At 42.1% G+C, this 22,775-nt stretch overlaps 1 protein-coding gene across 1 annotated transcript in view; it reads right to left on the bottom strand.

Moving 5' to 3' along the window:
• The window catches only part of LOC107208051 (BEN domain-containing protein 5), an 880,445-nt gene that overhangs the window by 159,811 nt on the left and 697,859 nt on the right, over positions 1-22,775 (bottom strand). The window contains exon 8 of the mRNA XM_015635922.3: positions 21,703-21,817. Within this exon, the coding sequence (XP_015491408.1) occupies positions 21,703-21,817 (115 nt within the window). The remainder of the gene's footprint in view (positions 1-21,702; positions 21,818-22,775) is intronic.

A 22,775-nucleotide genomic window follows, 5' to 3' on the forward strand; every position in this document is an offset into this window, starting at 1 on the left:
ACAGACAGACAGTTTCACGCTGTGACAGGGATATTTGGGGTATTTCTAGGTATCCAGCCTTAATAGAGGTCAAACTGTGAACAAATCCACATAACCTGTGACTAGGGATGGAGATTTCGCATTCAGACATTGCAATTCCACACAGTTTTCTTTGTTTCCAGAACCAGACATTTTGAGCTGAATCAAATCCCCTAAAATTCAGACATCTCTAGTTTGCTTTTCAGGGAGTTTCCTGGAGCATTTCACAAGCATTAATGGAATGTCCTCCAATGGTTCAGTGAGGCAGGTGCACAGAATTAGTTTCACTTTGCAGCCAGAACCGAGGAGCAGGGGGGGATTGAGTGAATCAGCCAAGATCATTCTGCACTTGTCTGACAGAGTCATAAATAGATATCAGCTTTCCACAAAAAGTAAATAAAACCTCCCTCCCTGGAATACACAGCAAAATATTTGGTTAATTTTGACTGCGTGCATCCTTGCTGGGTTACAGCCAGGAAAGGAAACATCATTGTTCTGAGCAAGGTCACTCCCACAGCAAGCCCAGGCAGACCTTTAGCCATAAATTGTGTGTGCAAACCCCATGTCTCCTCACAAGCAATACATTTGAATATTTAAGATCCAAGATAGTGGTATAAGGATTTTGGGTATCGTGGTAAGCCTTATTGAACAGAGAAGAACCCAATTCCAAATTTACCCCTGTTTTCTCACAGGTAGTTATGAAGGCAGAACTAAACAGTAAATGACACTCACCAAGCAAATACAGATTGCCAGGTTAGCAAAATTACCTTCTCAGGTGAAAAAAAATAACTTGCCCTAGGCTGGGACAGGCAAGTTGAGCCAAGCTAAGGAAAAAAAAATTAGTGTTGGTGCTCTCTCCAGTGTAGCAGAAGAGCTTAACTGGTCTGTGTGGGGAGGTAAATAACCAAACCCAGAGAGCCCTGCTTGCCCAAAGCACAGCAGACACCTCCCCACTCCACAGAATGCAACATCCAAGCTTAACTGAAAATCTTAAAAATACATTATTTGGGCTAAAAGGTCAATTTGCTTTTTACTTCCCCCTGACACTTTTGACAAGATGACTATCACACAGAGGTTCAGAGAAGATGTAAAGCAGAAAAAAGGCCAATTACAAACTTTTTTCTGCTTCAGAAAAATTTGAAACTGCTTTCCAGTAATGACAATACACAAGCATATCACTGAAAACTGAAAGGTGGCTTGCCTGAGGTGATCAGCACAATAATTGGGACAATTCTTAAACAAAAAAAAATCCTTTCTCTCCGAATTTGTGTTCAAAGCTGACTTCCCCCAGCCTCTGAATTATAAGTCAGGACTTTAATTTGCCAACCCAGGCACTTTCTGCCTTGGCAGCAAACATTCTCTGCAGTCATTGCTGTGGCCACAGTGCTCAGCAAAGGAGGATCATTAACCTCTGAGACAAAATCTGACATGACAAAAACCTCTTTAGCCCTGTTTGCATCTTCCTCCACTGTGCCATGCTGCCTGATCTCATGTTTGAGGGGACACAAAGTTGAGAAATGTTTAAATGTGAGAGGCTAAAAGGAGTTCTGCATAGAGCAGGAGACAGCCCTGGCCAAAATTCAACACAGACACTTCATGACACTTGTAGACACAAATGACAGCAAAGAGCTGGATTCACATCACAAAGGGACAGGGGACAAGGGGGAAGATATAAAAGAGCAGTAGATCAGTAATCAATATAAGAATGTTGGGTTAGTCCTCTGCAGTAATTCCCATGTTCTTGAACACTTCACTGCTAATCAGACTGACCAGTCATGTATGGATACTGAGCCAGAACTAGACCCTAGATACCTGCATTTGGTATGATTATACTTTCTAAGAAGAATACATTTAAAAAAAAAAACAACAAACAACACAGTCCAGAGGGCCTGATCCACAGTCAGTGAAAATTGGTACAAGTGTTGGCAAATGTATGTGTGGATAGCAGTAAATTCACAGCAGCTGGGAGCAGATCTCCTGACTCTTGTTAAACAGCTTAAGAGAGGCAGGATAAATCTCACTCTAACCCAGCCCCAAGTTAACAGGGTTACAGAAATCTGCTCAAATGGCAGCTTAGCCCACTTGCTGTGGGTGATACAAATCGCTTTCTGGGAACGCCCCACTGACCACAGCCAGCTCTAAGCTATCAGCCCAGAACAGATGACTAACTTTCAGATGGCCAAGACTAAACAAAACTAATCCAACTTGCATCATTCAAAAATGTATTTAAAGTGTAGGTGGTGTTACACCTACTAAGCAAAATCCAGAATCTATAGAGCAAGATCTGACAACAAGAAGATAATAATCCCCTAATCAGGTACACAAAATCTTTCAGGCTTTTCAAAATACTAAAACCCCAAGGGAAATTTTGTCCTCAACCAATTTCAAGTCAAGTTTTGCAACCCAACGAGGGGCATAGTTTTTTTTCCACTGAGTTTTTACAAATGGAGCATCCAAACCTTTGAAATTCTCTCATGGCTCATTTGTAGGCATCTCACTGTATCCCAGTGAGAGTGGATGAGAGGGATAATTGAAAACGGGACACATGGGCATCAAAACAAGCAAAATGACCCCCTCCTTTCTCTTTTCCCTTTTCTTCTGGTTCGTGCTTCTAAATGCAATCCCAGGCTGCCTTCCAGCTGCTACTCAGAGCTGTCACAGAGGAGGAACACGTAGAGAGCACTAAACCGACTGACCTACTTCCATCCTTGGAGCTGCTGTGTCTAAACCCTTCGTTCTGAATTCCACACACACACATGCACATGTGCACAGCAATTTCCCTGTGTGCTCCCACGAGGAACTATTTCCAATGTCTAACCTCAGCTCCTAGAGGAGCTCTCTGCATCTTCCTGAACAGCTGTTAACCCCATGGCCTCAGTGCCCTCCATAATTAGGTTAACTTTTGGGAGTCTACCCTTTGGGGAAGACAATAGAAGCTTTGGCTCACTGACCCATCTTTTCTTGTATCAGTTCTGTTCTCCACTGGATACTGCTCTGTAGCTGAGAAATTTGTATACAAGGATCCTTTCATGTCTTTTAAAAATGCAAGTGTGCGAAGCAGCGCTGTGGAGTGAATAAATCTAAAAGAGAACATTAATAGGTGCAATTCAAGTAAACAGCAAAAAGACCACTAAAAATGAAACCAAGTGGCTAGTGCCTTCCTACAGCACCCAAATCACTGAAATAACAAAAGGTGTCAGAAACTGACACCTTTTGATTCTCAAATCCTCCCTCCCTCTTTTACAGTTAAAAAAAAAAAATTAAAAAATAAAAAGGCTTTGTTACCCTATATGACTTCTGTGCTACTTATGTCACTTCCTAGGAAGAAGCAGCCACTGTCTTACTGATCTTGGCTGAACTTCAAAGATACAGAAAAGTTAATTGGATGAAATGAGGCTTCCAAAGAAAAACTTTGTGTGAAAAACTCCTGAACCAAGATTTACATGCAATCCAAGGAGCCACAATATGGAGTGGCAGCAGCATTCTTAATGTTGTAGAGGAATGCATAATGCTTGGGAAAAAACTTTTCTTTGCTCCTTTTCTTCCAAAATGTGTTCTTTTCCTTTTCCCCTTTAATTTAAAGGTTTATAAAATAAGAAATGTAAAGAAAGTTAATGAAGGTAATATGGAACATTAAACCAGAGATTATTTTTTAATATGACCACATTATCAGCCCCTGAAAAAGGATAAAGTAAATGTTGTTCCATTTTTATTTCTTGTTATAACAGTACTCTGAAAAAATTGAGTATAATTATTTCATCTGAAGCTTCGTATCATTCTTCCCATAAGTTTTCTATTTCTGCTTAATGTGGGTTTGTACTGAAGGAAGCCCTGGTCAGCAGAGTGCCAAGTACTGCAAAATACAATTACCTTTTGGGGAGTAGAGCACACTCCTGGAGGAGATTTTTAGACAGTTACACAGAGCTGGATGAGAAAACTAGACTTCAAGGGGCCCAGAAAATTGTGATGAACTTCAGAATATCCACATACTATGAAAAGTCAGGGGAGACCCTCTTTTTATCTAAGGTGACATTTTTAAAACAATGGACCATTTGATACCAACAAATTTCTACATTCACCCCCCCCTATGAGGGAGGAAGAAGTTTGATCTCCACCTGCAGTCCTCATCAGGTGATAGTCTTATTTGCATTGGCAGCTTGTTTCCCCATTTGAAACATTTACTTTCCTAGCTGAAAGCCAACTATTTTTGCCATATCCTCCTCTGCTAAAGTTGTCATCACCTGCCTTGCCCCTCTGACTGAACGTGGGCATGATGGTGGCCTCAGCTTCCTGCACTCAACAAAATTATCTCCTTTCTCTTGTTCTACAAGATATGTTTTCCAGACCTCAGGCAGGTCTTTGCATCTCTTCCTCACGTCCCAATTTTAAATCTCTCAAAGCAGAGCCAGTGCAGCAAGGTTTATTGTCTAGGTGAGAGCCCAGGGTCAGCCCAGTGGCCCAAACGAGCTCTTTCAGTATCTGAGTGCAGTCCTCAGTGCTCAGGAGGGTGTCACATAAATAAAAGGTATCTAACATTCACTCCACTCTTTATTTCCACATCAAACAGTGGCAGACACAGCAGTGGCAGTGACACATCAGCCAGGGACAAGAGACCAGCACACAAATCACCCCAACACAGACTAATGAGAAAGGAGAGAGAGAAGGCCCCTCTCCTCCTTGGCCATGCTCAGAGAAGATTTCAGCTCCTACACTCTGGCTCTGCTCAGAGTATCAAATGTCATTATGGTTCTGCTCCTCACAGTCATTCCCAAAACTCTCTTGAACTCTGTCTCCTCTCAAGTCAAGGATTGCCACAGAAATTCTCACTAATGGCAATCTTCTGTCGTTTCCTGCTGGAGCTCACACTTGGTGTGTGGGTGACAGACATCAGGTCCTGTCCCCCAGTCACAGGGAACCCAACTCTTAATTTCTTCTTAGCAGATTCTGTCCCGTGAAAAGTTGCTGGAATAAAGAAGAATTAGGGACAAGTTACCTTTAAAAATATGTCCCAGAGCAGCTGCAGTCCAGGTACTCAAATTAAAGCAAGTGTCATTGCTTAAAAGGTAATTGAAATGCCAAAATCAGTATGAGAATTTGTGCTAAGTCCTCTCCCAGGACTACACCAAGGCTCGTGATTCAATTAGGTATTACAGCACTAAAGCCAGACCTTCACTCCTAATCTCTGGGCAGAGGATTCAGTATTTTAGAGATAAAAAAAAAAAGCAAATGACAGCACTTTCTTCCTCCTGTTCAGGTCTGTATCCTAAAGGCCTGTTCTTCAGCTTTTTTAGGGGATTAGAAGACTTTGACTCCCACACAATGTAGTTACAGAAGTGTGTTATACAGGCAAATGCCCATTTGACTAAACCACCTCTGAAGTGTTTTTTTTTTTTTCTTTCTTATTTTAATTCAGGGTAAAGCAAGTTCTAAAAACAACTCAGGCTGTCGATCTTTTAGGACAACTAGAAAGAGTCTCCAGTGAAGCCTTAAAACATGCAGCTGTTATATTCCTTTTACTTACAGATCTAATAATTTCTCACAGACAGCCCAGATCCTACTTGCTGTAGCATCAACTGCTTCCAGAAATACAAGTTTATGTAGGACAACATCCATGTGCTGAAGGAGAATTACAGATCTAGTTATAGAAACCTGACCTTACCAGAAAGCTGAATTTTTTAATTCTTTTAATTGATAACCTACAGAAAAGTCCTATCTACCAAACAATATTTTAAACAAAGGGAACCATCTTAAACTATATAAACCAAATATTTCTGCCTTCTTTTTTTTTAACAAACAGCTCTAGAAACACAGGATTCTGTGATGTTATTGGGAGAACTGTAACAGTCTCAAGAGAAACAAAAAAAAAACAAAAACAAAGAGAGTACAGCGAGGCATAAATGTATCCTGCAGCTGAACACACTTCTCAAAATCCCATTCCTTATATTCTGAGTGTCCTGAGATGCCCCATCCTGCCCCAAACCAGATGCTCAGCTAACAGGACAGAGGCAGCTGCTCTGGTCCCAGCACTGGTGCATTTATTCCTGCAGGCAAGCCCTTGGGAAATTTCATGTGCAGCTGGATTACACCCACTCATCCTCTTGGGCTCACTCATGCAAAGGAACAAAATCCAGTGACGGGGGCAGTGGGAGAGGAGAAATGCCAAACAAGCCATCAATACAAGGGCACCTGTATGGAAACAAGCTGTAAGGCTGCAGTCAGGAGAGGAAACGTCATCCATCTAAAAATCCACTTGCCCCTCTGTTTAATTTACAGCACAAACACCTGTAGAGCCTTTCCATGGCACCAGTGAGGTGCCACACTCTAAATTCCAAAGCCAAACATTTCAAGACTATTTCACTCTCTGATTTGGGAGGTGCTACAAAGGACCTGTAATATTAAAATTGAATAAACACTCTTCATCTGGACTCCAGAAGCCTTTGACGTGTCTCAGGCTCAGCAGCCTACAGTTCAGTACCTGAGGAGCACAAAGTGCTAATGAAAACCAAAATCCCCTGAATCCAGGGCAGACCTGAGGCCTTCCTCAAGAGTAGAACAGGAGGTACAGCCAGGTGCCTGAGCCCCACCCAGCTCCAGCAGGATGGAGTGGGAAAGGCACAGGAGCTTGGGAAGAGCACAGAACTGATTTCCAGATTCCACCTTCCCTCAGGTGTTCCGAAATTACAGATTTAAGAGACATGGACTGGTGTAAAACAAGGCTCTTATTACCAACCAGTTACATTAAAATGATTCCATCCAAGTCAGTGATCACTTGGCACTTTTACTGTATTTTGTCATTGGCAGTAATTCTAATTTGCAAGGTAACCTCTTCAGATATGCAGTGTGACAAACACGTTCACAGAAAGAAATTTAGGTGGTCACTCTAGTTAAGATGACCAAAAGCAAAATATTCTATTCTTGACAGAACTCAGTACTAACTTTCACCTTCACCACTGGTCAAAGTCACATTTAAGAGCTGAGAGTTTAATACAATTTATGCCCTCAGACATAGAAAAATACTTTATTGTTTCCAAGACCAGAAAAAAAGGATGTGGACTATCTGAGAGACCCATTATTAAGGATGTAGCCACATTCTTTTCTCTGTTCACAACAGCACTCAGTCATGGCCTCTATCCAACTTAAATAATTGTTCCAAATTCCATGTATCAGCCTTTTATTTTACAGGCTAGAGATTATATCTTTATAATATTTTTTTTTTAAAAAATCTTATTTTTGTGTTTGACCTTAAATAAAGCACCATATTTATAATGAGCTTGTCCTGAAGGAACAGGCAGGTACAAATTATTTCTGCTCATGCCAGCAATGGTCAAATGCTCAAAGCTGACTTTTCTCCTGCTTCTGCAGACCTTGAACAACTGTAGGGCTTACACAGCTTCAGCCCAACAGCTTCTGCTTAAGGCAAGTGTTCAGGGAGGCATCAGCAAAGTAAAATGGATTTTCTGAGTAAGTACAACATTTTATTTTGTGATGTTTCTTCCTTACCCTATTAAGCTTACATGATACCAAACCACAAACCCCCTCTGCATTGCACAGTTGAAAGAAAAAGCCTCCAGCTTCCATTGATTCTAATGGAATTTGTCATTTGAAAGGAAGATATTCTCTCCAGAACTCACAGAATACTCCAATTAGATGGAATGACTTAGTTTATATGCACTATGTCCAAATTTTCCAGTCAAACAATCCTTTCACTCCAAGATAGACCAAGAAATAATTTGGTGTGTGGGGTTATTGCAGAAAGAAAACTATGAGCACTACACAATAGTTTGAAACTCATATTTTCAATCCAGAAAGATGTTACTGTGATCATCTTTGCTGCTCTACCATTCATACACAAAGACCTTCTTTTTAAAGCTATTCTCACTCACAAAAAAATGAACCACCCCACCAAAAAAACCCCAAATCCAATAAAAAGTAGCAAGAAAACAAACAAAACCCCAAACAGATATTTTAAGAAAATATTTTTATTTCAAACAAAAACAGTCCATCAGGGAAATCACACCATGTCCCCTTAAAGACTTGAATCTTACTTTCTTGAGAAGCTGTGCCACGACATTCAGCTCAGTCATGCCTTCCCCTGTTATAGGGAAAATTTCCCTTCCTGTTACTCCATGCTTATGTTCCTGATGTATATACTCAGATCACAGACCAGTGTGTCCCCCAGATCATTCATTCCCTTGCCTGCTCTCTGCTGAAGGTAGCAAGCTAAGCTCCAGGACTGCCTTGTCATAGAACAGTTTTTCCAAAACTCTTCTTGATGATCTTTAGAACAGGTCAAACCTATGCCAAGCACAACTGTTTACACATCAATGCACTTGTCTACCTGGCCCTTGGAAAGCTGAATTTCTGAACATTTTGGGTAATAAGTAATTATTTGAGATAGATCCAGGAAATGCAGAGGAAAACTGAACGATGGAATGGACTAACCCCCCCAGGATTCTAAGAAACAGAGTATTTTTTCATGCATCAATAAGAAATAAAAGTCTGAGGTAGACTTGGTTGTTCAAAATATTTTTCTTGTCTGACCAAGCAAGCTGTGGTTGTCTCCTTCTCCAGCTTAAAGATTTAAAAAAAACCCAAACAAAACCCCCTCACTTCTAGACTCAGTTCTTCTAAGGTAGCAGTCATTTGACTTCCGTGGGAATTTATGAATCCTCAGCTGTGTTGTTACTGTTAACAAGAGCTGACAGTTAAATGCATTTCATTAACAGAAACTAGAATGAGAATGACAAAACTTTAGCAGATCAGATCTGAAATTGAAAAGGTGACCAATGTAAGGAGAAAGAACTGTCTGCCAGGATTGCACCAGCCTCACACCCACACTGATAACAGCGTTATCTCCTCCTGCTCCTGGCCTGCCGCTCTCCTACACAAGTTAGCACAGCATCAGCAAGATGGAGATGTCAAGAACAAATCCATGCTAGCATCAGCTCTCCCTGCAGATCAAGAGCGGGAGCAAAAGTAAATCCTACTGGAAGAATTAAAAACAAAGATTTTTCCCAGCTGAAAATGTGCAGAAGATTAGCAAAGGCACAGCAGAAAAGAGGCTGACAGGCACTTTGTTAATTGATTCTTTTCAGACTTGGAAGAGCAGGCAGAAGATCCAAGGACAACTGCTGGGGTACAAAACTTGCTGGGAGTGCTTGCATGGGATATATATTCTCACTGTGCAGCTTCCTCACTAGCAAACACTGCCAAAAGATTGGCTGGGCCTGGAACATCTGTGGATTTTCAAAACCCCCCAAACAAACCTACCTCCAGATGCACAGAACGACAATTTAATCCAGATGTAAAACAATGGGTAGAACCATTATCCTGCTCAGCTGCAGCAGGATAACAGCAATCCTGGTGCTGGAATGTGCTTGATGATTGAACTGGGAGCTGAGTAGAGCTTCACAGATTTGCCCAAGAAGTAAAGAGGAGGAGAATGTCTAAAAGTTATCTGTTCTGAAGAATCACGCCTTTTGGGTCAGCCATTCTTTTCAAATGTATTTTGTCCCTGGGTTCACCAAATCTAGAGTAGTCCTGCTCTCAGTTGATATATGAAGGTAATTCAGCCTGATTGTATAGTTTGCTATTGTGTTCCCTTCCAGCAACCAGAGGGGGGAAAAGAAAACCTAAAAGAGGAAAAAACCCACCACTATTCACCCTATTATATTTAGTGCTCTGTCTTCCTCTGCCATAGCAGCTTGCTTGATTGCCTCATCCCCCTGCTGTGACACTCTTTTAGCTCTGGAAGCACTTTGGGAAAGTGAGGGTCATTTATGATACACTCATGTAGCACCTGGCAGGACAGGATTGTGGTTTCTGGTCAGCACGGTGCTTTATTGACCACCTCAACATCCAGACTGCCTTGCTGACCTGTTTCTATTCACGCTAATGTACCATGTTTGTTATTAATGATATGAAATACAACCAGTCTGAGAGGCTTTGGCCACTCCTGTGACATCCTTCTCCCAGTTCTTGGGAGTCCCAAAGGTACAACCTTACTCTGAGCCCTTCCAAGGTGCACCTCACTCACTGCTTTGCAGAGAATCAAATCACAGCTCAGCCTACTCTATGAGTAGAGATTGGTCTTGTAAACAGGAAAAACACATTCTTTCACTCAGCTGTTGCTTGGAGAACTCCAGGCAAGATCCCTGCCTCCTCTTCTTTCCCTGGCCATGACGTAGACGCACCTTAGAGAGGTCAGGCTTTTCCAAGCTCCCAACAGAGCTGGCAGAGTCCCAGGATAAATGCTGAATTGGATGTTGGGAAGCTCCAGTCCTTTTGCCATCATTTGGATGTCTGAATGGCAGTGATAAAGGGAGGGGGCAGCTAAACCCATCCCCACCCTCCACAGTAGCATTCCAATGTTGTTAGAAATGCAGCTGTTCCCTGTTTTGGTTAGAGACAGACAAAACTCTCCTTCCCCACCCATTATCACTGCCTAATCTCTCCAGCACTTGGGCTCTGTGGCTGTGGCAGGAAGGAGAGGCAGAGGCAGCATTAGCATTCCAGGCACAGGCAGCACACGAGGCAGCAGGTTTATGATGTGTGCATCCCTAGATCATCCCTGCTCTCCTCCGAGGAGCTCACCTCCAGTAATGCCCAACCTTCCCAGCCTGGGAGGGGGCAAGGAGGCACAATCCCTGTCCCACTCACACAGGCAGAGACAACCAATGTTTTTGTGGCCACAGACTGCCTGTGCAGAAATCCCACATCCCCTTTCTGATCCCAACTCCTCCATGCTGGCAGAGAGCTCTCCTCCAGCTCCTGGGCACCAACCAGGCAAAGCCATCAGCTGGACCATCTTCCTCCTCCCAGCCTGCCCTGACATTCCCCCTCTGCCTGGTGCAAAGTGCAGCAGAGAAATAATCTGCTATGAGATTAATTGCTCCCTCTGCCGTGTCAGCACCGCTATCATGGCTTCTGTATTTACAGGGAGCATTGAGAAAAGGGTTTTGTGGGCAGTTTTTCATCATGGGTACATGGTGGGGTATAGCAGCTGCATGGAAACAGCTCCTTTACAGCTTCTGACACCAAAAAAACCCTGTTATTTTTAAATAGACATACCAAGTCATCCAATTTACTACCAAATAGTATAAATAATTGTTTGCTGCTTTTAGGAAATAATAATCCTAAAAAAGAGATCATATAGGCATGGTTGCTTTTGAACACAACAAAATCCATCCAAGAAATCACAGGCTGCCACTGTCTTTCATTTCCAAGACCCCCAGAATCACTGCACAACAGACACCTACAATTTATGCTTTGGATTCAGAATTGCTTTGTGTCCATCCCACCCAAGCTGCCATGAAAAAGGGATTCCTCTCTGCTAATTCCTCTCTTCTATCTGGGTCCCACTCTTCTGGCAGCACTGGGAGACAAGTGAGAGCTGTTTTGTCAGGTTGGTTTTCTGTGGGATCAGTATTTTTCTAGCTCACAGCACTGCCACACAAGCATCAGTCCTAGCAAAGAGGAGATGGCAGAGATGCACAGCCAGGAGGGAAAACAGAGATGAACTGCCCCTCTGGGCAGACCACATTTATCCAGACCACATTTTCCTGAGCTTAAAGCAGCTGTGGAACAGCAGTCTCCCATCTCTCTGTGCTTCAGCAGAAAAGGGTTGTGTACCAGTAGCTAAATGAAGTTTCCTTTACAACCACAACCTAAATTTTCAAATGAGCACCAGGACTAGTTTTCAAGAGCTCATTGCCTTGCAAGCTCCTTAAACTGAATATTTAAACATGCTTCTTTTGGGACACTTCCCCTAGCAGAATTAAGCCAAGAAAAATTGTTTCTTCTGCAAACAGAAAACGAGAAATCACAACTCTGAACCACTTAGAGACACTTCACAAGGCACAAAGAGATTACAGTGTCTGGGAGTTAATGTGCTGACCAAGACATGAGACTGGGAGCTTTGGGCAGGTGTCTGCCTTTACACTCCTCAGAAGTGATGCACACCCTCAAATTCTTTAATCTTGTTTTATTAATACAATATTGGTTTAGATAACGAATGCTTATTACTTAGCTTTGTCTCAGGATTGTTTTGACGTTACATGACACTGCCCTTAGGACCAATATTATAAATTAAACAGCAAGCTGCCATCATTTTAAGTGCTGCAATTTTAAAAATAAAAAAAATAAAAGAACAGCTGTCACCCAGGAAAAGAAAACAATAAAAGTGGAACCTAAACAAACATTCCCTTAGGCTGCTATTGTTTTCCTAATAACTTGGATGGTATTTTCCCCTCCCCACCCACACAGCAGCAGCTGGAATAGGAAGACTGGACTTTTCTATTGCCAGTTGATCAGTTCTTTCTGAATTTAGATTTAGAGTATTAGGACCCCTCCCTTGTATAGCATTATTATATTATACATAATTATGACGACAAGAAAAGAGTCTATTGCAGAGATGATGGGAGTGATCAGTAGTTGTGGGTGATCTCGTGTAAATGGGTACAACTTCAAAAAATTCCAGGATGTCTGTCCAGAAAAGTCTGCAGGAAAAGTTAATCCCTCTGCTGCCTGCCCTGGTACCCTGTGTAGGTGAACAGATGTTGCTGAAATGGAAGAGTCAAAGAGAGAAAAGACTGAAAAAGATTCTGAGATGCTGCTTGGGATGGAAGAGTCTGAAACTGGGATACTAATCACAAGCTGGGCCTTATGTTCACAGAAAAGAGGCAAAACACCTTCCTCACTGTTTCTCTTTAGGCTGCTCACCCAGAAGGAGCAGTAGGTGCTCTCATGAAGGAAGAATTTGACCTCTAATTGGTAAATTCTAGAGTTAACGAAAAAATTCCTGCTCTTGACTCGCAGTTTCCATTTTTCACTTAATTGTTGCAGAGACAATCCCTGCTGGCACAAACAAGCACTGGAGTGTAAGCTGTAAAGCTAAAACACAGAATTAGCCTGGTTCTGCTCCATGCACCAGCTGAAGTCACAGAATCACAGAATAGTTCAGGTTGGAAGGGACCTTTAAAGGCCACCCAGTGCAGCTGCCCTTCAAGGAGCAGGGAGATCTTTAACATGATCAGGTTGCTCAGAGCCCTGTCCAACCTGGCCTTGAAGGTTTTCACAGATGAGGCTTTTACTGCCCCTTCAAGCAACCCATGCCTGTGTTTCACCACCCTCATCCTAAAAATTTTTTTCATTATATCTAATCTGAATCTACTTTCCTTTATTTTAAAACCATTACCAGTTGTTTTGTTTTGTTGCTACAGGCTCTGCTAAAAAGCCTGTCCCTGTCTTTTTATAAGCCCTCTTGAAGTATTGAAAGGCAGCAATAATGTCTCCCTGGAGCCTTCTCCAGGAATTCAGGAAGTACTGCCAAGTACTGCAGTGACTCTGTGCTCCTCACCAGGAGTCAGGACAGAGAAATCTCTTCCAAAGTAACTCCTGAAGATGGGGTAGAATGCAGGAGTCGGCTTAGGGAACAACCAGCTCAATAACTAGAGCACAGCTTGAATCCCTGTTTATAGCCTCAGGTGTGTGGGCATCCTCAGGGATGGATGCAGATCCTTTTTACCAGGAGAGGAGAATGGAAGGCTGGAATGGAGCTCAACCTCACCAATGTTTCAGGGTCTGGGATTTGCTCCCAGGTGTGCTGAGAACTCCATGATGCTGCTGGCAAAAAAGTCATCACAGCTCCCACTGAGCTCCCCAGCTGCTCTTGCCTTCTGCAAGGAGCCACACCTTTGTTTTGGGTCAATAATTGTGTTAGAGAGGGAAAACCAAACAAGGGCAAGGGAAAGAAGGGAAAGCCCAGAGAGAAACAACACAAGCTCCTGAGTCACAGTGCTCATTGCAAGTGCCACTTCTGGGCACCTCCCTGAACCAGACCTTCAGGAAAAAAAAGCAAAAATGTGTTTGTTGGGGTTTTTTTCAGAAAAAAAAAAAGCAGGAGCACCACAAATCTTGTTTGGGGGAAGGAAGGAAACAAACAGGAACTGGAATGGGGACTGTCCCCACTGATGACACCTACACCTTATCACAGACCATCTCCTCTTGGGAGGAGGACCCAAAGAACATCTCTCCTGCCCTTTGTCACTGCACTGACACTCCCCTCTTTCAAGGGTAAACCAAAACAAAGATCCACAGCACGCTGGCAGGAGTTTACTAAATCATTAGCAAAATTTTAAAAATAATAATAAAACCCCAAATAAAGCACAAAAGCAGAGAAGAAATCACTGGAGAATTTTGTCCTTTGTTTGCTGCTATGAACAGAACTAAGAGCTCCAACCACCAGAGATACAAGCCAGATTTATAGAGGAAATTAAAAAAGAGAAGAAAGCCAAATATGTTTAGTTACTTAACTGAAAGTAAATCTAAGAAACCCAGATGGGATTATTCAGACCTAGGATCAGCTATTCAGAAGAGGAGAAAAGGGAAACAAATATTTCAGTCAAGCTGACTTTAACACCCCTGTTAATTACAAGTACATTCTGGAAGATAAAGATATACAAAAGAAATAAAGTCAGTGAAGGTCAAGAATAGGCTCCTACAGCAGCTTACAGAAATGTGCCATAAATGGCACTTAGGCACAAAACTTTGATTCACTTGGCTGGGATTCATGAGCTGGGTGCCTATTCTCTGCATAATGGCTCAAAGGTAATAATCACAAATGGTGCTATTTAAATGGAAAATAAATAGCCCTGTCTCTTTAAGGACATCATGTCTCATTCTCAGTGGAATAGTGGCAGCTATAAAAAAAGCTATGATTTCAGTATTTCTTGTTATGACTTCTCTCCCCGCTCGTCTAAAAATAAAAGGCTACTCTGTAGTTCCAGATCAATCTAACTAAAAGAGAAGAATTCGCTTACAAAAACAAAATAGCAGCTCTGACACTAGTTAGGTATTCATCACATGTGGAAATGGCCCATAATGCTGCCTTCAAACCTTTCCAACAAGTTGTATTAAATTAGGTTGGGATTTTTTTTTTTCCTTGCACCAAAAGCAAAATAAATATAGTTTTATTTAATGCTACTAAAACGTTCAGATTCAACTGGAACCCCAAGGCATGTGGCTTTGTTGTTAAAGCACATATACTGGCTCTATTGATTGGTGCAGTCCTCTGTGCGAGAGAATTTGTCACATCAATAGCAACTGAAAAATACTCAGGAGCTCTAATATGGTTTAAATGAGCAGTTACCACATCAATATAAAGAGCATTTCGACGGCAGCAGATAGGAACCCTTTTGCAAACATAGTATTTGTTTTAAGATAAAGGCTGACAGCTTTTTTTTTTAACAAGGGAGATTTTTTTAAGTAATGGTGAGCAAAGCAGCAAGCCCTGTAGCTGTCTTGTGGTGACAGCACTCTCTGGGCAGTAAAAGCCACGGTGGACAGCAAATTTCCAGCTAGGAAAGGAATGGCAATGCTACAAGCCAGGTGGAGGTAAGGGCCAGAGAGAACTCTGCTGCTCCCTGGGCTTCTCCACTGCTGCTGCCCAGAGCACACCCAGGTCACAGCCGTGGATCCAGCCCTGAATTTGCTTCCCAGAACCCCAACCTGGCACAAAGCATCAGCTGGGACACGATGGATGTGAGAGGAGGACAGAAGAAAAGATTCCTGACCCATCCTCAAGGCCAAGCAAGAGCTGGGGGAGGAGAAAACTTCTGCCATGGCTCTCCTGCAGCCTCCTGGGAGAAGGGCATAGATGGAAATGGCCATTCCCAGCTGATACCAGATGTGATCTAGGCTGGCTCAGAGAGACACTCACTGGCCTCAATAACATGCAATCTAAATTGAAAATAAGAAGGTTTAAGAGGGGCTGCTGAAGAGAAGTGCAGGAAGCGTCCTGCCCCATGGCTGCTTTGGTGGATCCTGGTTCTGGGGGGTCTGGCACACATGGATGGGCTCCCAGACCTCCCCAAGGCGTGCTGCCACTGCTTTGGTCACAGCTGGGTTGGACAAAATATAAATAGGAAATGCACCACAAGGACTAAACCTCCATTTCAGGGGCTTGAGAAATCCCTATTTTTCAAAAATGAGGAACAGTTGTATGTTTTCAGAGGAGGGAGCACACTTTTCCTGATTCAGTGTGTTTGTAGTGTACAATCCTCTCTCAGCCAAATCCCTCCATCCCTTGGGTTAAAGCACAAAGAACATTTCTTGTCATTCAGGCAAAAATCCCACTAAAGGAAGACAAGGAGCAGTGTGTGCTGCAAGTTTTGAGTAAGATGAGAAATTTCACACTATCCTGATATCTTCTGGGTAACTGCTTATTTTATGATGACTAATAGGCAATTACTATGGTAATACTGCAATACAACATGTGTGAGGTTTGGAAATGAGAAATTATAGGTAACTGCTTTGGACTCATTTCTATGGTAACAAAAAGTAATTGTCATTAAATACCAGTTATATTGCTGCTGTACCTGGTAATTATAGATTTTTTATGCCCAGTAACATAAATAAAACCAATAAATTTATTCAAAAGGTCCACGATTGTTTACTTATACATTGCTATATAGAATACACAATGACAAACACCTAATTAGGAAAAATAAACTCCATTGAGAGCTTCATCTTGTCATCTGAGATGGATACTCTGTTTTTCAATTTAAGGGAGTGCATGAATTTCACATATATTAAATGAAGTTAGGGGGAAAAAAAAGAAACCTCTGACAGAAAAATAGGTGAAAAATAATGAAGAGACAAACAAATGATAGTCTGAACGTGTGGAACTGTCTTACAACTGAACCAGTGATAGTAAGAACCACCTGACATATCCAGTCCCCCCAAAAGGGACATAAATAATAAAACAACTTGGATGAAGTCCATATGTGCCTTTGCTGTTAAAAAACCCTTATGAATTACACTTGAACATGATTTTTTTACTATTTCTAGAATCATAGAAATAAAGTCCAGAAAAACATATTTGGGATAAATCTGAAATAGTTAACCTGATCCAAAACCTAGTTTTCTGATTGTATTTCAAATCTTTCAAAATGAATGTTTGGAAAAGGTCAGTTTTTAAACAAATTGTGCCATTAACAAACAAAAATGAAAGAAGATTGTCCTTTATAAAATGCTAGTATGAATAATTTAAAATGTTTCTCAAGCCTTCCCTTTCTTCCACATGAAACAGTTTGCTAAATTCTACTCCCTTCTACAAAGTATTTAAGTCTTTACAAAACTAGATTTCTGAGACAAAAATGTACCCTTTTCTCAAAACATGAAATCCCAACACAACTTGCATATGGACACTGACACTGTCTATGGTGAATTTGGCTTTACAGCCTGGCCTCCTTTCTGCCCAACAAATGAATTTGTTAACCCTTTACACAAGCAAGAAGTAAGGACTATGTTGAGTTCAAAAATATTGTCTCTGACAGTGAAATGAGAAAGGGCTGGAATGTGTTCCCTCTCCTCCCCATTCACACAGATTCTTGCAGCCCTACAGCAGGGCTAGAAGGACACAGCAGTGGTGGAACTTCAGAACCTTTCAGCTAATTCATGGCTTTAATTTACCGAAGGCTGGTGCTGTCACAGCTCCCCCAGAGAAGGAACACAGAAAATCCAAGGCATGGGGACACTCACTGGGTCATGACACTCACAGAGCCTTTGGTGAACAATCAGGATATTTCATCTGCCTTGTCATGGCATTTCTGGGATACCTCAGTGCAGAGCTTCCCAGACTAAGCAACACATCCCTTTAGGTGCCAGGGTAGGATTTAGCCTCTGAAAGGTGAGGCTGACAAATTGGAACTAATCTAAGATAGTGTGGTACAGTCATCTCGCCTGCAGGGACACATTTCAGCATTCAGCTGCAGAATGCCAGCTTAAGAACAAGCTCTCGATAAAGGAAAGTTCAGGCCAAGCCTGGGGATGCACGACTTTTAAATCAAGAACACTTTTTTTTCTCCCCTTAGTCTACCCCCTCCTCCCTGGGGATGGCAATATGATAATGCTGTGCTGCAAACAGAGGGAGAAAAGTCGAGAAACCTCTCTTCACTGCACTAGCTTTCCTTTATTTCCTAAAGCTGTTTCACAGTTTAATCCATCAGAGAGGGTGAGATTAGTGTTATAGAGAAACTCACAAATATTTTTATTTGTGTGCCACGTTCTTTTATACTAAAGCTAAAGATCAAGTGCACTACCACCAGCAGAAGGGGTCTTTCTATTCAGGTGAGAGCTGAGGACAAGTTGCCAGCTAGAAATGAGGCAAAGTTATGATGAAGGCTCTCTGTGTTTTAGTTGGGTCAATGAATGGCATAATTCTGGACAGTTTAATTAACGAGCCCATGCAGCACAACATCATCTATACAACACTGTAACTGCAAAGCCAGTTACACTTAGAAGTGCAGTGATGCCAGGCTTTAAAGACTTCAAGAAAAGGGAGAAGCCTGTCTTCCTGTTTTGAGAAGGATTCTACACCCTTGGCCATAGTGAACAGCAGGTCCTATCATTATTCTGTGTTTCAGGAGGAGCTGGGTATAATTATACAGCAAGAAAAGGAATGTTTTATTTATAATTATACAGCAAGAAAAGGGTGTTTTATTTCCACTAAAAAGACAGTTAAAAAAACCCCAAAACAAAATCAAAACCACAAAAACTTTTTTGTTCAAATTGTATATAGACTTTCCAAACATTCTGAATTAAAGGAGCTACTTAATTGCCCCTGTACATCCCAAAAGGCACCTTTGTTTTTTCTAATGGTATAGGTCTACAAATTCTTAAACTCTTGCATAAACTTGAATAAATCAGTAAAGTTTTGCATCCCATTTCCACGCATCCTGAGCTCTGAAATTCCTTTCTATGGCCATTTCTTTTAGAGCCACCTGAATATACATGCAACATAAAAATATCTTTCCTCACAGATGAATCTGTGCTTTACAGTGGCAGTACTAAACTCACTTGTTGCTGGTGATGAAAATTTCCCCACATCCAAGTCAAGAGTCACAACCCATTTTGTCTGCTCTCTTGAGAATGAGCAGCAGCTCGTGAAAAACGGGCAATTCTTGGTGGCATCACTGCAGATTTGGCTTAAACTCCCAAACCTCAGTTCCCAACAACAAAGGAGGGAGGATTTTGGAGGAGAGCACAGGACTCACATCCTCAGTCAGTCCTGCATCCCCAAAAGTGGCAATGAAGAAAATTTCAGCAGCCAGCTGTGACCGTATCCCCCTGACTTAGTGAGTGGCTGGTTCCTGTCCTGATGCCAGGAGAACAAGTCCATCCCATCCCTGCTCCAGGAGCTGCTGACACACTCAGGCTCTCAGTGGTGCCCCCCGTGCCTGGCATTCCAGGAGACAGCCAAGTGCATCCAGCAGAATGCTTTGCCAGTTGTACAAGGCTGTGCACTGGTGGGGTAAAAGAAAAGCCTCCCTCACACTGGCAGGAGATCAATTTACAAACTCAAGCATGAGGTTTAATTACCCATTTCATTATCTTAGCTTGCATAGCTCTGAGTGTGAACCTTCAATGAACCAAAGAAATAGTCACCAGCTGCTGCTTTGAGAAAGAGGGAGATAACAGGAAGAGGTTCAGATGCCTAAAGCTGCTCTTGCTGCATGTGGCACCCCTGTTTGCAAAAGCAGGGGGTTATCCCCAGCCAACAGATCTGTGCTAGACCCCACTACATGGAAGACTTCTGAAAGTCCTATTTATGTGCTAGTCTGAACAAAGACCATAAGAGATGAAGCAGACTTACCTAGCCAATCACTGAGAAGCCTCAGAGTTAAATTTTCAAATACAAGCAAGTGATCCTTAGAGATTTTTCTAGAAATGCATGCAGTAAATTCAAGTAAATAAATTGTGATGTGCTTGTGGATTTTGAATGAGAAGGAAATAAGGTGTTTGCTGTAAATTATTCACTCAGCACTAGTTAACTGCAATGCTGGCACATTACTAGGCTTTTTAATATTCTTCTCAAGATAATAGGTAGCATTTTGCTTATTATCCTCATTTTTAAGTTATTAGTTACATTAGGCCATTTGTAAATACAGTGAAAAATTGCAAGAAAATCAAATGTTTTTTCAACTAGCTCATTTAAATTCTCTTTAGTTCAGGAGGGTTGAAAATCATGCATATCATGGAAAGTTAAACCAAGAGTACACCATCAAGCTCAGCAATTCCAAATTAATTCGCATGCTCTTTCTCACTACCTTTGGGTTCCCAAAAGGCTCTTCAAGTTCTGAGCCATATAAATGCCTATAAAAAGCTGCATGTCTCTCAAAAACTATAAATAACAGCACAGGGGAAAAAAACCCTACAGTGCAAGTGACCTTATGGGGAAAACAAAACCTGCTTAATTGCAACTGGAGTTTGCTTATGTGCAAGGCACCTGGAAGAAAGGAAAGTGATGTAGTAGCAGATTCTAGAGCCATTTGGGGGCTTTATTCCTGTGTGGTGGCACATTCTGGTAAATCCCTGGTGCTGTCAGATGTCACCACTGCAGTCTGGTTTGGGATTTGCCACCAGCTGAGCGAGGATCACTGCAGCTGGAAGGACACCACCTGTTCTCAGAAGTTTCACTCAGAACACGCAGAACTGTGGTTTAAATCACCCCCACAACTCCCTGCTGCTTCAGTTTAGCAATGAGCAAAGAAAAGGAGGGGTAAGGAGCACAGATCACGGAATCATGAATGATGGAAAAGACCTCTAAAACCACTGAGCCCAGCCATTAACCCAGCTCTGCTAAACCATCTCCCTAAGCACCACATCCACACAAGTTTTTTATCACTTCCAGGGACAGTGATTCCACCACTGCCTTGGGCAGCCAGTTCCAATGCCTGACCACCCTTCCAGTGAAGATTTTTTTGCTAATACTTAATCTAAAACCCTCCTGGCACAACTTGAGGCTGTTTCCTCAACAAAGAACTGCCAGCAGCCCCATTTTCTGCACCTTCTGTCTTCTTCCTCAGTGGTCTCCTCACCCATACAACAACCCAGCCTTATTCTGCTTAGCAATACCTAATTAGATCAAAGCTCGAGGTAGCCTGGCTACAAAGTGAATTGTGTTATTTACTGTTGCACTGTAAGCAAAACCACATGCAGTATATTTTATTTCTCAGGGGCTTCTCCAGAGAACTGTGTGGTATATGTAATTGCCCCCACAAACAAATCATCAACTAATCAACTGCTTTTCATTATCACCTCCAGCAGCACATTTATTTTGTAAATAAATGCATTAAGAGAAAACAATTTTAGGGAAAACAAAAGATTATCTGAATACGATCTCAGCAGAGGAGGTGGTAAAGTAGTAATTCAAACACTAAAATGGAACAAAATTAGCATAGGGTGGAATGATTATTCCATTCCATGTATCCCTATCTATTACAGTACAATAACAGAGTGAAATCTGTGACTTTAATGGATGATCTGGGTAGTTTAAGGGAGCTGTGATTGACTGACACATTTACATAGAGGCTGATGAGCAGCATAATGAGTGCATTTATAAAACACAGCTAAGGTCTAACTCTAAGCTGACATTAACTCCCACACCTAGAGGAGGCTTGCAGAGCAGATACCCTGCTGTCTTGAAGAGTTATTCTCTACCTCCTGAAGAAAACAAATTTGCTATTTGCCCCTTTCCTAGGTGGGAATTTCAGGAAGTACGTTTAAATCCACGTGAGAATCTCCAGTTTGAGAGAAACTAATTGAAATAAGCCATATAAGATTCAATGACAAAACAGTGCAAGGCAAGTATAACAATACACAGATTCATTCCCCACACCATACCTGTAATTTCCTAGGTAAACTCCATCAGGATTGAGCATGGGAGCAATCTTGAAGACCAGGTGGTCCCTCAGTACTTTTGCAATTGGATGGTGGCTGACAAGGAAATCAATTATACCTGGGAAAAAAATTAAAAAAAAAGAGTTTGAAGAAAGGGATCTATGACATCAATGAGTTCCAGATATCTACCTGAAATTTCACACATAAAAGATCAGAATGATGATTCCTCCTGGTTCCTGGCACTGCTTCAGCTTCCAACAGAACAAGCCACTTGCACTCATGTACCACCTGCCACCTGCTTAAAACTCCAAGAACTTTAAGGAGAAATCCCTTAATCTGTCCTCATAATACAAGTCCCTCACAGCTGCATTGCCAGACACTGTCAAGTTTCCACAGAGGGAGAAGTTAATGCTCATCAGCTGAGCCACAGTAACAAAACCTTTCTGCTCCTCAGAGGAGAAATGAAGACACCCCTCACAGCCACCCTGCGTAGGGCTCACAGAACAGCTCACCTTGTGAGTGGGAATTTGTTGAGTTGAGCCATCTCAAATTCATTTCAGCATACACCCAGACCTACCTGTGACATATGAACACAGATTTCAGATCATCTGCATGTATAAAGAGGTGTAAAATGCCTCACAAAAAATGGAAGGGCTGCCTAATATGTGCATTGGGCACAGGAATACTGTGCCAGTGGTGGACTGGAATTTATGCGGCATATTCCTCACTTCTTTTACACTCACAGAAACCAGGAGTAACTGCACCTCATCAGCTCCTTTAACTTGGAGCCCAGACAAGTGATGGGGAAGCAGATCCTAAATGCCCTTCCTTTGGGCACATCACAGCACCAGAGCCTGCAGGAGCTCCTGTTCTTGGCCCTGTGCTCAGGGAGCCACTGAGCATTGCCTCAGCCCAGGGCAGGAGACAGGAATCTGGCAGCTCAATTCACTGCTCATCCCTCCACTGAGTTGGTCCTGACAGAAATAGCTTCCAGGGAATTAATGTTGAGATAAATTGAGTTCCTGTGTAATCTCAGGACACCCACAGATAGGTCATGACAATTTGCTATTTATTGT

This window comes from Parus major, chromosome 8 (assembly GCF_001522545.3).
Source record: "Parus major isolate Abel chromosome 8, Parus_major1.1, whole genome shotgun sequence".
NCBI lineage: Eukaryota > Metazoa > Chordata > Aves > Passeriformes > Paridae > Parus > Parus major.